The sequence below is a fragment of the Pteropus vampyrus genome, unplaced genomic scaffold (genome assembly GCF_000151845.1).
Source record: "Pteropus vampyrus isolate Shadow unplaced genomic scaffold, Pvam_2.0 Scaffold22, whole genome shotgun sequence".
NCBI classification, from domain to species: domain Eukaryota; kingdom Metazoa; phylum Chordata; class Mammalia; order Chiroptera; family Pteropodidae; genus Pteropus; species Pteropus vampyrus.
In genome coordinates this window covers 1,250,586-1,266,108 of record NW_011888803.1, presented here as the reverse complement: position 1 = coordinate 1,266,108, position 15,523 = coordinate 1,250,586, and the positions used below count along the sequence as shown (strand labels likewise).

Here is a 15,523-nt window from a genome sequence, read left to right as displayed (position 1 = left end):
TTATAGAACAGGCACATAGTGGAACTGTGTTTTAATCAAAATATATTTGCAGCTTCAAATAATGGGGAATACATTTAAACTGTATTAAAATATCTTTTCAGAACCAGGAAACTTGATTAGGATTCTCCCGGAGGCTTCACACACTGAAACCAGGGATTCATTATTCCAGGGAAAGGAGGCTCAATTTAAAAAAAAAAAGAAAAAAAGGAAAAATCTTATTAATTATTAGCTAAGCCATGCAGCGGCTTCCCTGAAGGCAGAGGTAAAAAGGCCCTCAACGATGAGTTAGAAACCAATGGAAGATGAGTTTGTGCCTCAAGCCTTCCGCGCCTTCCTAGGCACCGCTCCCCAAGGCTGTGGCAATTCTGCCTAGAGCAATCCGAAGCAGAGATCAGAGCGGCGTCTTTGAGCCTGAGCAGCGGCCGCGGACCGGCTGCTACTCACCCTCCGGATAGCTGTTGGAGGAATGCTCAGGCTGATACTCTCACCATCCCGGGTCTCCTCCCACAAGGCATGACTTGGCGGCCAAATCTGAGGCTTCAGGAACCCAGCACCCACCGGCAGCTGCAGTTATGGGGATCAGAGGATTCTAGTTCCAAGGCCTGTCCCTGTTAGAAAATTAGGCTTTGGGATCCACTCATCCAATCTCTATTCCCTGAAAAACTTTGCATCTTTTTCCAAACAGGAATTCTTACCAAGTAGGAACTATCCCACCCCACCTCAATGGGTCCGCTCCCCCTTCCAGCCTCCGAATGGCACCTACTCACGGCGCCTCCTAGCTCCGGGAAAGGGGTCAAGCTCAGGTGGGTGGGATCCCCAGGCTGGATGGCGTGCAGGTTGGCAAGCGAGCTATCACCTTGTGGTCCGCCACGCCAAGGTATCCATCCAGCGGCCGCAGTCCCGCGGGGGCCCCGGGGCGCGACGGGGGGCTGCTCTCTGCCGACGGCTGAGCGCTGCCTGTTGCCGCTGTCTGCTGCTGCTGCTGCTGCTGCTGGGGCTGCTGCTGGGGCCGCTCCTTCTGGCCGCCGAGACTGCTGTACACGAGCAACAAGCTGGTGCACATGGTGGTGAGCGCTAAACACACTGCCAGACCATGGCGCTGCGGGCGGGCGGGAGAGAGCAGAGAAGAGCGACTGAGAGCCGATCCAGGAAGAGCGCACCCGGCGGGGACACAGGCAAGACAGTCAGATGGGAGGGTGAGGTGCTGGGGCAGGTGGTCCGGGTCCTAGCCCCGGCCGCACGCAGCCCGGGCAGAGGCGACACCGTCCCGGTGCGTACGGCAGGGGATGCTCCCGGCGCGTAGGTGCTTTCGGCTGATGCCTTCTCCCAGATCTCTCGACAGAGGGCAGGTGCTGCGCGGCGCCGGTTACCGGAGGGAGAGAGCGCTGGCGGCGAGGGCAGAGGTGCACTCGCACTTTGAGGAGGGGGCCCTCTCCCCCACGCGCCCGTTGGAATCTATAGCCCTTGCACCCTCCCCTTCCTTGAACCCAGGGGTCTTTACCTCAGCGATCCTTGCAAGTTTGAAATCCGACAAGGAAACCAAGAAAGTCTGCGAAGGTCCCCCCTCCTGTCCCCTCTTAGTTTTTTTTTTTTTTTTGCCAGACGGTTGCTTCTGGGCATCCCCATCCCTCGAGCAATGCTCCCACCCCTCCACTACTTCTACATCTGTCCGCTGGCCTCTCGGACCTCCAGCCTGAGATACGGAAGCCGAGGCAACCCGAGTTCCCATCGCCGCTCTGGGATTCCTAGCCAGGCAGGACCGCGGAATCGGGAGGGGACGCGGAGCAGGTGGAAAGTTATCCCTTTGTAACAGGCGACCTCGCGGCGCAGGTTTAGGCACCCCTGGAGCTCTCCCGTGCGCCCCGTGGACTCTGTGCCCAGGGGTTCCCTCCTCTGCCCAGAAAATTTGCAACAAATGACTCACCATTAGGGTCTTCATTTTGGGCATCTCTTTTGTGCGGAATCCTCAGGCAAACGCATACGGGGCCACTTTTTCTTGGAGGGTTTCCATGGTGGGTGATGGGGCGCGTGAGGCTCTGATTTTCGCCCGGCGGCCAGCCACGGCTGAGTGGGCAAGGGAGCCGCGGGACCCAGAAAGCGCCGCTGTTGCTGAGATTAGAGACAGAATTAAAACTGAACCGGACCCTCGTAGTCTCTCAACGATCTACACAACTGCCGCCTGCCGCCGCCTGCTGGGTCCTAAAGACCTCTGTATCCCCCTTTTCCGCCCCCAAATAATATTCTTTTCAGCCCAGTGGAATTTCTGGGGTGAGAGAGTTAACGATGCCAGTATACCCACCTCTTGGTCCGGGGGCTTATTTTCTTTTATGAAGTCATCAAATAATAATAATAATAATAAAGAACCCAACTCGATGCTGAACATACCATTTGAAAATTTGCAAACTAAAATTTCTGTTTTGTGATTTTGATAAAAACAAGTCAACTTCCCTATGTCATTAGCCCTATTTATAGCTTTTGTATTTATGTTCATTGCATTAGAAAATGTCACAAAATAATTTTTCCAAAAAATTACTTATTTCAGTTTTCCAATTGCAAGCTTTCTAATATTCTCTTCTCCCTTAATTTTACTTTTTAAATCCAGTTATTCTCATGAAATCTTTATATCATAATTTCCATCTAGTATGTTTTAAATATTACAGTTTATATTGCTATTGGATCTTTGAGGTTCTTAGCATTCATATAAATGGTTTTGAAGGATAAAAACATTCAGGACATCATATCCACATGATTAACCGGACCTGTAGATTCTTTATAATTTTAGTGAAAGATTTCTGGCTCCTAGAGATAAAACTGCTTACTGCTTATTTTATAAGACTCCTAAGGCCTTTGGTGCTCTCCTTGGTTGGTCTATTGCACTGAGAGTGCACAATTTCACATTCAGAACTTCAATTAAAATTTTAAAAGGTTTTTTTTTTTTTATGTTGGGAAATTCACACCAATAGCCTGTTTAAAGGATACTCCACTAACCCTGTTGAATTACAAATGGCATTTGTTAAATGTCTAATTTAGCTAAAAACATATTTCTTGTGAAATTGCTCCGTGAGAATAGTTGTCTTAATATATTACTTAACACCTCACCTGCAGCAGTGTAATGTTAAAGATTATATTAAGATGGAAATGATCAGCAGGCCAACTGAACCATAGGCATAATAAGAGGTTTCTCAAGGCCAAAAAAGGCATTACAATCCTTTTTTAATCTTCACTAATCCATGGCTGGACCGATGATACAACAGGAACTATTTTTAACTTGTGAGGCATCCTCCCATACTTAATATTAAGAAAGTTAAAATTTTTGGTGCAACTGTTACTATCAATGCAATGTGTTTGGGGAAAGGCAAGAAACATATGGGGACATAGACTTACAAGGAAAAACAAAAAATTCAAAACACTGTCCAACATTGCCAGCCTTGAAGCTATTTATTCAATTTGTGCTTTAGGCTTGAATAGTACCAATTGTTAAGGCAGAGAGAGCAGCAGCCAGAGGAGAATCTTATCAGGTCTTGGCAATTCTTTATTGTATGGTTGCACTTGACACTCAAATTAGTGAAACAAAGGACCAACTTGATGAATCATTGCAGGCAGATTATCTGTGTTTCTCCAGGGCTCCTTTTGAGATGCAACTAAACTCAGTTGCTGCATTTTTCAGGATCATTCCTCTTCTATCTAGCAAGTTGCCCAGTGACCGATAAAACACTTCTAATATATTTTTGCCATGCCAAACAGAGCCATCATATTTATGATTTAAGCTCATGGCAGTACATTGGACATCTGTTACACAGTATGTCTGACCAAATTCATTAAGCTTATGCTTTTTTTCCCTCCTGGGATAGCAGTTAGCTAGTTGTTAAATCTACTTATGAAATGGCCAGGGTAAATTTTAAAATGTAATTTTGAACTTGATTTGAATAATTTTAAGGTCTCTGGCCTTCAAGTATTTGATTAGATTGATGCTATGGTTTTAGGCACTCTGGCCTGAAAGCCAAATATGCAAGAGTGGGTGGGAGGAGGACAAATAAAACAAAGAATGCAAGTTAAAATCCTTCTGCGGTTCAATTCAGTGATCATTTAATGATCACCTACTACCTAGTGGTTCTATGTTTGGGAATGCAGAGATGAATAGGACATAATTTCTCTTCTTTAAGAAACCACCATTGTGTTTGTGTGTGTGGGGGGTGGGGTGAAGTGTGTGACACAAGTCTGTAAGTAGGCAATAAAACACAGAGTAATAGAGATTCCACATATATTTATCAGGTACCTACCATGTTAAGCACCTACTGTTGTGAGCACTTACTATGCGCCAGGGATTGGGGATACCTGGTTGAACAGATCACATGCTGGCTGGCAGCAACTCATAGTCTATTACCAGATAAGCGCTATGAACTTTTATGTTACAAAGAACTAGGAAACAATCAAAATAGTTGATTTGTTTTTCAACTTCTGAGTGCTTGTTTATTTAAGAGCTGAGGGGTTTGATAATTTCAGGGTGTCTGCCTATGTTTGTGTAACTTTATGCACACACTTAAGTTAATAATTTGAATAGCCAGAAAGAGTAGAAAATAGTCAGCATTCACAGACATTTGATTGACTTGGAGGCAAGTAGACAAGTCAATAAAGCTTCTTTAGTTCATCTAACTTGTCCAGTTCAATACAAAGTAAGTCAGGGAATCACAATTTGCTTCTCAAAATCCAGGTAGCTGAGATAGATTTCTCACCATTTAAGATTTTGTCACTTTTCTGCCTCTGGTGCCATCATATCCAATCAAATAGATTCTTACTTTAAAAAAAAAAAAAGAGAAAGAAAAGAAAGAAATTGAGTGTTCCACAAAGTAGGTTATGTGATAAATTGAAGGTGAGAATTTATGAAACAAGGCATGTCATGGGGTGAGGAGGGAGGAGGTGGAATCTGAAGCTCTAAGGGAATATCAGTCTATGCACATGACCATGAAGGTATCACAAAGCTACCAAAGTAGGCACAAAGACAAACTGCTGGAAGTCCATGAGCCCTTCCCATGATTCCTAAGTGACCTCTCAATTCAGAAACAAATGTTTCAGACATTTTAAAAGTGGATGAAAAGCAGAAAACAAGATAATGTAAACTGCATTTGAGATATGAATGCTTTCCACCTTATGATCCTAAAGAAAAAGAGAAAGATTTTGCTATACACAATGAAAGCAAAAAGGCTTCATAGTAGGAGAAAGTCCTAGTGCAAATTTGATACTTGTCCATTGGTGTTCTGCAGTTTACTTACCACTCTTTACTCACAGGCTATGGCTAGTGAGCTTGTTGGTTGAGAACAAGTTTCTGGAGCCATGCTGCCAGGACCCAGATTCTGACTTTGCCACCTACTAGCTCTGTGACCTTGGGTAAGCTACTTACCTGTGCCCTAGTTTCCTCATCTGTAAAATAACAAACATAAGAGCGCCTACCTCAAAGAATTGTTGTGAAAGTTAAATGAGATACTACGAGTGAATGTCAAGAGGAGTACTAACAGATCATTATATATTTTAACAATATTTTATGATTAATAAACTGAGTTTGAAAGCAGAAGACCAGGGTTTGACCTGTGTGACTAAGAGCTGCATGACCTTGAGGAAGGGACTTAAAAAGTACTAAGCTAACTCGTAACTTACTTCTAAAATGTGTACGACAAATTGTTAGGGGGATTATTAAAATATTGTTTGTGACTTTTTTGTACACTATGAAGTTCTGCAATAGCTAAGATAATAGTAACTCATTCGTTTATCCAATTGAGCACTTATTGTGTGTCAGGCACTGTTCTAGGCACTGGGACTCTGACAATGAGGCTTGTATTCAAGCTAAGGCAATAAACCAATAGAATAGAATGTCAGGCACTAGAGAAAAAAAAAACAGACTATAGCTGTTAGAGATTGGGGTGAGGGTATATGTGTTATTTTAGCTATGATGGTAACATTTGAGAAGAGATTCAAATAAAGTGAGGGAGTAAGCCATGACGTTATCTGGAGAAAAGGAATTCCAGGCAAAGGGAACAGCATGTGCAAAGGCCATGAGGTAAGAGCTTGTTTGGCACATTGAGGAGACAGCAAGGAGGTCAGTGTGGCTGGGGTGGAGGGAGTGAGAAGAAGAGTAATAGGAGAAGAGGGGAGAAAGGTAAGCCAGGTCAGATCGTCTAGGGCCTTGTAGGCCATGAAAGTGACAGTGTGAAGGAAACCAAATGGAGTTTATGGACATGGATCTTTAATGTTTTGAAAAGATCACCTGGTTGTTGTGCTGAGGATAGCTTTTGGCGGCGCAAGAGAGGAAGCTGGGAGATCCCTTAGGTAGCTATTATGGTAGTCTAGGTGAAAAGAGGTCATAGGACTTTGAGGAGAAGTGACTAATTTCAGGATTTGCTGATTATTGGTATGAGAATGAGAAACAGAAAAGAGGCAAGCAAACACAAAGCTTTTGAACTAAACAGCTGGGAAAATGGAGCTATTTGGGCTGAGAATGGAGAATTTGAATTTAAAGGTACTCAGTATGAGATTCTATATTTGGAATTCAAGCATGATGTTGGGCTTAGAGACATGAACTGGGCATCACAGATCATGAAAGGATGCGGTCACCTAGAAATGCACCTAGAAAAGAAAAGATGTTACAGACCTGAGTTCTGGGAGCTAGAAATTTCAGATGCCAAGAACAAGAAGTATCGTTATAATAATGATAATACTAGAAAATCATTAGATAACTCTTCAAACTTGATTTGATTTAGGTGGCTGATTATTGTCATTTAGAATAGATTTTCCATTGCAAGACAGTTAGTCATTTGTGTCCTCAAAGCACTTTTCAAATTATATTATTGTACCAAGCATATTCATTTATGTATTTATTGTTCACCTTTCTAGATCATAAATTTTCTACAATTGGAACTATGTCCTATTATTGTTTATACCGTACAAGCCTGGCACATAACTGAGTGTAATAATATTAATCACCAACATTTATCTAGTCTTTATTTTATGCCAGCACTAGTCTGTTTTTCATGTATCAGCTCCTTTAGTCCACATGCAACTCAATTCACAAATGAATGGACTGAGGCACTGAGAGTCATTTATCTAGATGGTAAGTGGTAGTGCTGGGCTAAGTAAATATTTGTTAAAGAACGAATGAATAGAAACTTTGTAAGAGTTCTCGCAACCGAGTTCTTTTACTGAACTCTTAATTGGTATGATAATAAGAATATAGTTTATACCCAATCATTAGACAGTATAGCCAAAGGCACTTCCTTTTGCATGATGTACTTTTTTGCTCTTTTAATTTTTTCAAGATATATTTTACATACAGTAAAATACACAAAATTTAAGTATACAGTTGGGTGAGTTTTGACAAAATTATATACCTGTTAACCACCAACACCATTATCTAGATATAGATCATTTCCATCATCCCAGTGAATATACCCTCATGATTCTTTCCATTCATACCCCCCAATAAGCAAACAGGCAAACATTGTTTTGATTTTTATCACTATCGATTAACTTTGCCTATTCTAGAACTTAATACGGATGAAAATATATAGTATATGCATTTAGTCTGACTTCTTTCACTTAACATAATATTTGAGATGTATCGTGTTCTTGAGTGTATTAATAGTTTGCTCTCTCTTATTTCTGAGTACAATTCTATTGTGTGAAAAAGGCACAATTGTTTTGACCTATTCTCCTGCTAACGAGCATTTGTGTTGTTTAAGGCTCTTACAAATAAAGTTACTAAGAATATTATTGTCTTTTTGTAGATATATGGTTTCATTTTTCTTACGTTATTACTTAGAAGTAGAATGATTGGGTCATGTGATAGGTCTGTGGTTGACTTTAGAAGAAATTGTCAAACTGTTTTCCGAAGTGGTTGTACCATTTTTTATTCCCATTAGCAATGAATGAGAGTCCCAGTTGGTCAGTCTTTTTAAGGTCTCTGCTTTTGTGCAGTTTTAAAGATAAAGTTAAAAGTCTTTGCTTAAGACCCAAGATCCTTCCTGACTGTGCATCCACCCCCCCACCTTTTCTTTTTCTCCCTGAAGTGCACCCAGGAACCTGAAACTTTATCAAGTGCTCCAGACTTTCATTTATTTTTATTTTTAAAAATTGAGATATAACTGACATATAACATACCAGTTTCAGGTCTACAACATAATGATTCAATTTTTGAATACAGTGGGAAATGATCACCACAAGTCTAGTTAACATCTGTCACCATACATAGGAAAAAAATGGGTAAAGGGACTCAAAAAGAACAAACTTCCAGTTAAAAAATAATAGTCATGGGGACCTAATGTACAGCATGGTGACTAATCATACTGTATCACATATTTGCAAGTTAAAAAGAGAGTATATCTTAAAAGTCTTCATCACCATTCCCTTTTAATCTCATCTCCTGACTCTACACAGGAAAGCTTTAAACTAGCCATAAAAACTGTTCTTTGGATTTACAGTATTTATGGTCAGTCGGCTGAGCCTTTCAGCCAGCTACTCTGCATACTACTTCTCTTCACACCCCTGCCCCGTCCACCAGCACACTTGACTTTCTGAACCTGCCCTTGGACAGTGAGGCCCCTCTTCTATGCCGCCACAGCTCAAACAAAAGCACAGGCTTAGAATCACACAGACCAGATTTGGCCCATCCTCTGAAACTTAACTCTCCTGTGACTGAGCACAAGCCACTGATTGGTCTTCTTGGTTTCCTCATTTGTAATAGGCAGATAGTAAAACCTTTCTAGCAGAATAATTGTGTAGACAAAATCTACTAATGTATGTACAGTGTTCACCACCATTCTGATTATACAGATGGATCAAACAAAAAGTATGTTTTTCATAGAAGACTGCCTGTTTGGTATAAAGGGAGGCACATTCTTAAATGTTTATTGAGCTTATAATAAAAATAATAATTAAGATGTATTGTATGCTTGCTATCAGGTATTATGCTAATTATAGACAATGTCTTATCTGTAATGATGCCATCTCCATTTTACCAACAAGGAAGCTGATACAGAGATGAGAGGCTTTTTGCTCAAGATCACATAACTAAAAAGTGACAGAACCAGGATCTGACCAGGTCTGTTTGACTGCAGAGCCTTCCCTCACAATCTCCACATTCCACATTCCACTGCTTTCTAAATGCTCTGACTCTAGGCCAAGACTTTCACTAGATTCTGGAGATGCAAAGAAAAGTAAGACACTGCAGAAGACAAACCCATGAGCAGATAATTATAACCCAGTATGCTAAATGCAAAAGTCGAGTAACAAATGAGAATTAGAGGGAGCACAGAAGAAGGACATATGGCTATGTGAGAGTAGTTCAGATACTATTTCTGGCAAATGCTCAGTTGATTTTAAAAGATCGCTAGCAGCAGGCTAGGAGAAGGTCAGTGTCCCCAAGTAGAGAGGACAGCAAAATAAACAAAGGCATGGAAACATGGAACCTCATGGTATGTGCTGAGAAAAGACGAGGAGTTTGTGGGTGAGGCAGGGAGTTGTCAGAACCAGAGTAGTTCTGTTTTGTTGTGCAGGTTGTACAGTGCACAAGAATGCATAATTAAGTGGGCATCACACATCATCGACACCGCAGATTTGTATGTTTATTTTGTCAATTTCTTTGAAAATAACCGGCAAGTGTCTTGTTTTACAGATATCAGAATGTTATAACAATTTTCCTTTAGTAGAAGCAAAGTGTTGTAAGTAATAGAAGCCTTTTGAAATTTACACAATAGTGCTGTTTGGGCTGGGAGTGTTCTGGTCAGAATTACTTTCTAGGTGGATGTCTCTGGAGACAGTGAGAAGGATGGATTTGTGGTGGGGAGGGAACGACTGGAGCCAGAGAGAGCAGCTAGGAGACTGTTGTAGAGTCCAGGTGAGAGATAAAAGCTTCAGCCAGAACAGTGTTGGTCACATGGATTCTAGAAATTCTTAAGCAAGTATTGTGTTCTAATGGCTAGAATGGATCAAATCCTAACTATGCAGAAGAGGATTTTATAAAGACAAAGCAGTGATTTTTTCCATGCAAAATAGTGTACATAATTCCATCACATTTAAAAATGATATAGAAAAATAATAATAAAAATTGGCTTACGTCTTGTCTTAGTTTGAGTTTTCTCAGAAGCATATCCTGGGATAAGGATCCACGTGCAAGTATTTGTTTGGCAGGTGAAAAAATCTCGTTGAGGGGAGTAGGGAAATGACACGGGAAGGGAAGGCAGCCAATAAATGGCGCATAATAAGCAAGTTATTACTGTAGAAAACTGAGGCTCATTCCTGCTGGGGAAATTCTAGCAGCTAGTGTAGAACTTAGGCCTTGGTTATTCTACCCGAGGGCTGAGGGAGTAGCAGTAATTGTTTGGTTGAGGGCTGCTCTGGGTATGGGGTGGTGGGTGGGTATTGATTCCTTGGCAGTTGCCAGCTGCCGCACAGGTGTTAAAACAGGCAGGCTCTGGAGGTAGGAAAAATCCCTCAGGCAGAAACTCACAGGTGCTAGAGCTTTAAGTCCCCAGTTTTCATTAAAGTGACAAAGGCGGGAGATATGGGCAAGGTACCCACAACATCTGCCACACATGAAAATTGCTCTTTAGAGTTTTCAAAGGATTCCAACTCCTTATGTCATGTGACCCTCCCAATAAACTCATGAGGTAGAAAAATGTGTGGTTTCCAACTAAGTCTGGGCATCTTTTATTCATGGTCACTCCTCCTGCATCTCTTGTCAAGGTCCCTCCCCTTTTTCTCACCAACGGTTCATTTAGATGTCTTTCTCCTGATATAGACTGTGAGCAGCTGAATTTAGAAATTTTGTATTATTCACCTTTGTTTTCCCAGAGCCTGGCAATAAGTAGGTACTTCGTGAGTGTGACTGAATGGATGAATGATTATTGTTATCATTGTTTGAATTTTGTTAAAATTGGGACTGAGAGAGCCAAAACAATTTACCTGAAGTCACACGACCAGTCTGTAGAGACAGGACTTGAACTCGGCTTTTCCACCTTCCTCTCAAGAAATCTTGTTGCCACAGTTCAGCAAGGGTAAACATGGCGTATCTTTGTTGGGCATCCATAAACCCCCAGACCTATGAAGTCTGGAGTATTTGAAGGCAAGCCAATGAAGGAAGACCAGAAAACTTCAGTAGAGGGAGCTTTTCACATTAGAAATTGATTTTTGTTTTATTATTTATCATATCTCAAAGTCAAATGGGGAAAGACAAATACTAGTGAACACTGTGACCCTTTAAAAGAAAGCAAAATTTTTCTTCAAATATGAAAGATAAAGGACCATCCCTGCAGGACTCGATGTAGCAATCTGAAAGCTGAGTGAGGACATGTGGTGTAAAGCTCCCTGTGCTCCTGGCTAACCCAGGAAGTCAAAGGTGATGCTGGGCCTCTGTGGACAAAGGCAGGCTTATTATTCTTTTAAAGCAGCATACAACCAAAGTGGTCGCAGCTGCAAGAGGGAAAACCAGTTAAAGAGTTTTCAAAAAGAATTTAAATGTGCATTCTTGAGTGTCCTTGCAATATTTCTGCTAATGTAAAAGACATGATTGATCTTTATGCATCTTTCTGCTTCTCTTCCCACGCTAATTTATGTCATTCTCATGTCTTCTTACTTTTGTTTGGAAATGTTTCATACACCATTTAAAATAGCTAACTTTATTTAAGCAGCATTAAAACATTAAGCTTTAAAGTCAACATTTTTAAAGAAAATCAACTTGAACTTTACCTCCTCATTAAAAGACCTAAATTTGTGATTTTCAAATTTCTTTTTATCTGTGAAATCTACAGTTCACCTCTGTAGAGTGCAGTTTAGGGTACAGGCTCCACTGTTGACTAGATTCATGTTTGAATTTCAGCTCCATCTTTTGTAGACTGTGACTTTCTAATTTCCAGTTGTCTTGTCCATGTCAGAGAGATGGTAATACTGCCCTCCACATAGGGGCCACTTTAAGGATTAAGTGAGATAATGATGAGAGTACCTAATATGGAGATAGCAGTTTCTCTGTACTTAATTCTCATTACAACCCTCTCAGTTAGGTGCTGTTATTATGTCTCTTTTACAGATAAGGAAACTGAAGCAATGATAGGCAGAGTATCTCGCCCAAGATCACATAGTTACTAAGTGGTAGTATCAATGATTGGACCTTCACACATTATGAACTTAAAAAGAAAACCCAAATCCTGTCAGTTATTATTGTTGTTAAAATAAAATCTTACCTGGGCTCACTATATGAATTAAAGCCAGAACCGTGCCTATTTAGAAGTGGGAAGTCCAGATCTTGTTCTCCTCCCTGAGGCGGCCATGGGGACATCTTCTTGGAAAACAAGTAAATTGGAAACCAATGGCCTTTCTAATGCTGGTAGAGAAAAACAAACATTAATAAAAAATGAAAACAAGCTGATGGATCCCCACACGTGTTCTGCTTATCATGCCTTAAATGTCCTATAGGATATTTCAGAATTAAAAAAAAAAAAAACCTCTTCTGTCATTCCTTAGATATCAGCTGTATCTCCTAAGATGACAGACAAGAGCCATGACAGCAGGTTTTTGGGGCCTGTTTTTATGAGATCCAAACATGGGTCTGTCAGTGGCACAGCCAGATGATTTTGCATTAAGATTTGTACTTAAATTAACAACTTAAACTGTTTGAAAAATCTTCTTTAACTTGTTAATAAATTAATTCATTCAGCAAATATTGATAGAACACAAAGTCTGTGTCAGACATGGTTCTGGTATTTTAGGGGTTGCTGGTTGGGTTCAAGATACTGTAGCAGAAACCGAGCTATATTGCTTACACCTCCTCCCCCTAAGTCATCTCACTTGGCACCTGCAGGTGGCCTCTGGCTGCCCACTCCCTCCTGTGTGGCGTCTGGATGACCACTTCTTTGTTGCATCATCTCAATCCAGACACTGACATCTTTTCCCATGTATTGTTATGATTTGTAATGTTTCTATCTTCTCTTTCTGTAGAGGCATGCATTGTTTCATTCTCTATTTTCAGACTCTTCCTTCTATTTCTGTCCAAACAGGACTAACTTTTCATGTGAATTTATTTCCCTTTTCGAGTCATATAGGAGGCTGGGATCTTTTTTGACATGTCATCCCTGAAGATGCAGGGCTGCCACAGCACCTAACTTGCAAGATTATCATGAGGTTTAACCTCTATAGTTCAACTAATAGCTGGCACATAGTAGGCCCTCAGTTACATGTGATTTTCCCTCCCTTTAAGAACATGATAGATGAAATTATACATTGTGATTTATAACAATGCATAAATTGTAAATGATAATTTACATTAAATATATGGAGGTCATTGCTTCCTTTTGTAAGTTAATATCAAATAGAATTTATGGACCCTCACATTCATGGGGTTGAGATGAATGGTATAAGATTGAGGTAGTAAAGCTCCATTTCATAATTTTGCTTAGAACTTCTTTCATACACATTTTAGTACCTAATAATAATATTTTACTGTTGTAAAACTTGTTTTCAACTTGGATATTTGCTACTATGGTTGGTATTGTTTCATGCTTACGTTAACTAGTGATATATACCAATGAGATGAGTTTTAATTTACCACATATAAATTTGGTGTCTGGATTTATATGTGTCATAAGCGGAGAGGCTAATTGAAAAATGATGAGATTTAAATCTAAGTGACTTAACATGCAATGGCTTCTAGGACTAATTAATTAATTAAATGCTTCATCTATCAAGCATTTATTGAGAGCCTACACTGTGACAGGCAGTTTGCTAGATACTGAAAATGCAAACATGAAAGAGTTTCTCAGGAAGCTCATAGGCAATCAGTAGAGACAGTTCCATAAAGGATTGCAGTTTGGGATGTGGAAAGTGCACCATACCTGTCCAAGGTATGGTGGTAGCAAAAAAATCAAGAGCAATCAACCCACAAAGTTTTAAAGTATTGGTCTTATTATTATTTAGGTATGATGAGACCAACAGATCAGGAGATGAGTGCCATTGAAAAATAGTTTGTTATACTCAGAGATCCCAAGAGGAGGGGGCATGCCGTACCACTGGGGACCACATGGGGAAGTACCAGCATTGGTCAGGAGGTGGGGAGAGGTGGGAACATGAGCAAAGGACCTTCCTTGTGGTTGAGCCAGGCAGGATAAGTAAGTTTAGGATTAGCTAGTTGAATAATTTCAGTGGGCTCTGTGGCATAGGGGCAGTTCCTAGTTTTTTGTTACCTAGCCCTGGAGTGATTAGGGCAGGTGCATAAGAGCTGATAAAGAAGGCATGGGCTCTGGATTGCTTAGTTTGCATGTAAAAAGCATGCTCCTTGGATAGTTGTTTGTTATCTTGAGAAATCAGCTAATCCTCAAAGAGACAGTCTCTCCAGTGTCAGCAAGTCCTCAGCTGACATATCAAAGCATCAAAATATACAAAGTAAAAAACATCATTAATACAATCATTTGGGGCCAAGGCAGCCAGGAGAACAGTCCTAAACCAAAAGAAGAGCTTTTCTGGTCAGAGTGTTCAGTTTATGCAAATGCCCAGGGACTCGGAGAACATGTTTGTATTTCAATATATGTGGAGTCTGGAGTGAGCATGCAACATGAGTAGTAGGTCTGGGGGATGGGGATGGGGGTAGGGGTGGCAGGAGAAGGGGGTGTAGACAGCAGCCAGTTCATGAAGTTTGCCTGGCTAAAGAATTTAGACCTTATTTGAAAGGTAGTATGAAATAACTGAAGGGTTTTACATAGGAGGGTGACAAATGATTTTAGTTTACTTCAGTATGGTGAAAATCTATGCTATTAAATCTATGCTACTTAAAAATTAATGAGGTTTCACATTTCATCTTTGTAAGATAAACAACATGATATGTTTAGTACTTTCAATGGTTATGTAAGGAATGTTTATTCTTTCTCTCCTACGGATTGTAAAGCCTTGGTGTTCTCTTTCCAACATCCTTTATGAAAGCAGATAGGATAGCAGAGAGTTTAGGCAGTAATTAGAGGACCAAAGTCCTGGTTATTCCATTGAGTGAGTCACTTAACTTCAGAGACCTAGCAGTTAAGATTATCTACTGGATCTGGACAGTGGGTGTGAATCCTGTCTCTGCCACTTACTATATTACCTCGGGCATATAGAAACTTGGAATATTATAGCCCTAATTGAGTCAAAATAGAGAATCCTTTAAAGCAGATAGGAAGGTGAAAGATAGCTACTCTTCACATAAGGAAGAGGTAAGCATGATGAGTCTAAATAACCTCAAGTAGCTCAGAACAAAGGGTCAGTACAAAACTAATCCTGAAGATGTTTTTATTGCCTAGTGATTCCTAATATGTGGGCTACAGATCTCTAGGACATGTGCAGTCTAATAAATAAAGTCTGTAACATTCCATATGTAACCTAACTTCATCTGTAGATTGAATGAAAATTCATGGAATTACTATTGTATGATATTCTTTGAAAAAATTTAAAATATGAAAGGTCTTACCATTGAAACAACTAGTCTAAGCCAGCAGTTCTCATCTGTAGAGTGGTTATA

The 15,523-nt window shown here is 40.5% G+C and overlaps 1 protein-coding gene across 1 annotated transcript in view; it reads right to left on the bottom strand.

Annotated features, from left to right (window-relative positions):
* The window catches only part of ST6GALNAC5 (ST6 N-acetylgalactosaminide alpha-2,6-sialyltransferase 5), a 161,385-nt gene extending 149,089 nt beyond the window's left edge, over nt 1–12,296 (bottom strand). Inside the window, exons 1-3 of the mRNA XM_011355518.2 lie at nt 12,225–12,296; nt 1,925–2,109; nt 857–1,099 (exon numbers count right to left, since the gene is read on the bottom strand). Coding sequence (XP_011353820.1) covers nt 857–1,099; nt 1,925–1,948 — 267 coding nt within the window. The 5' untranslated portion in view covers nt 1,949–2,109; nt 12,225–12,296. The remainder of the gene's footprint in view (nt 1–856; nt 1,100–1,924; nt 2,110–12,224) is intronic.
* Nucleotides 12,297–15,523: the final 3,227 nt, after the last annotated feature.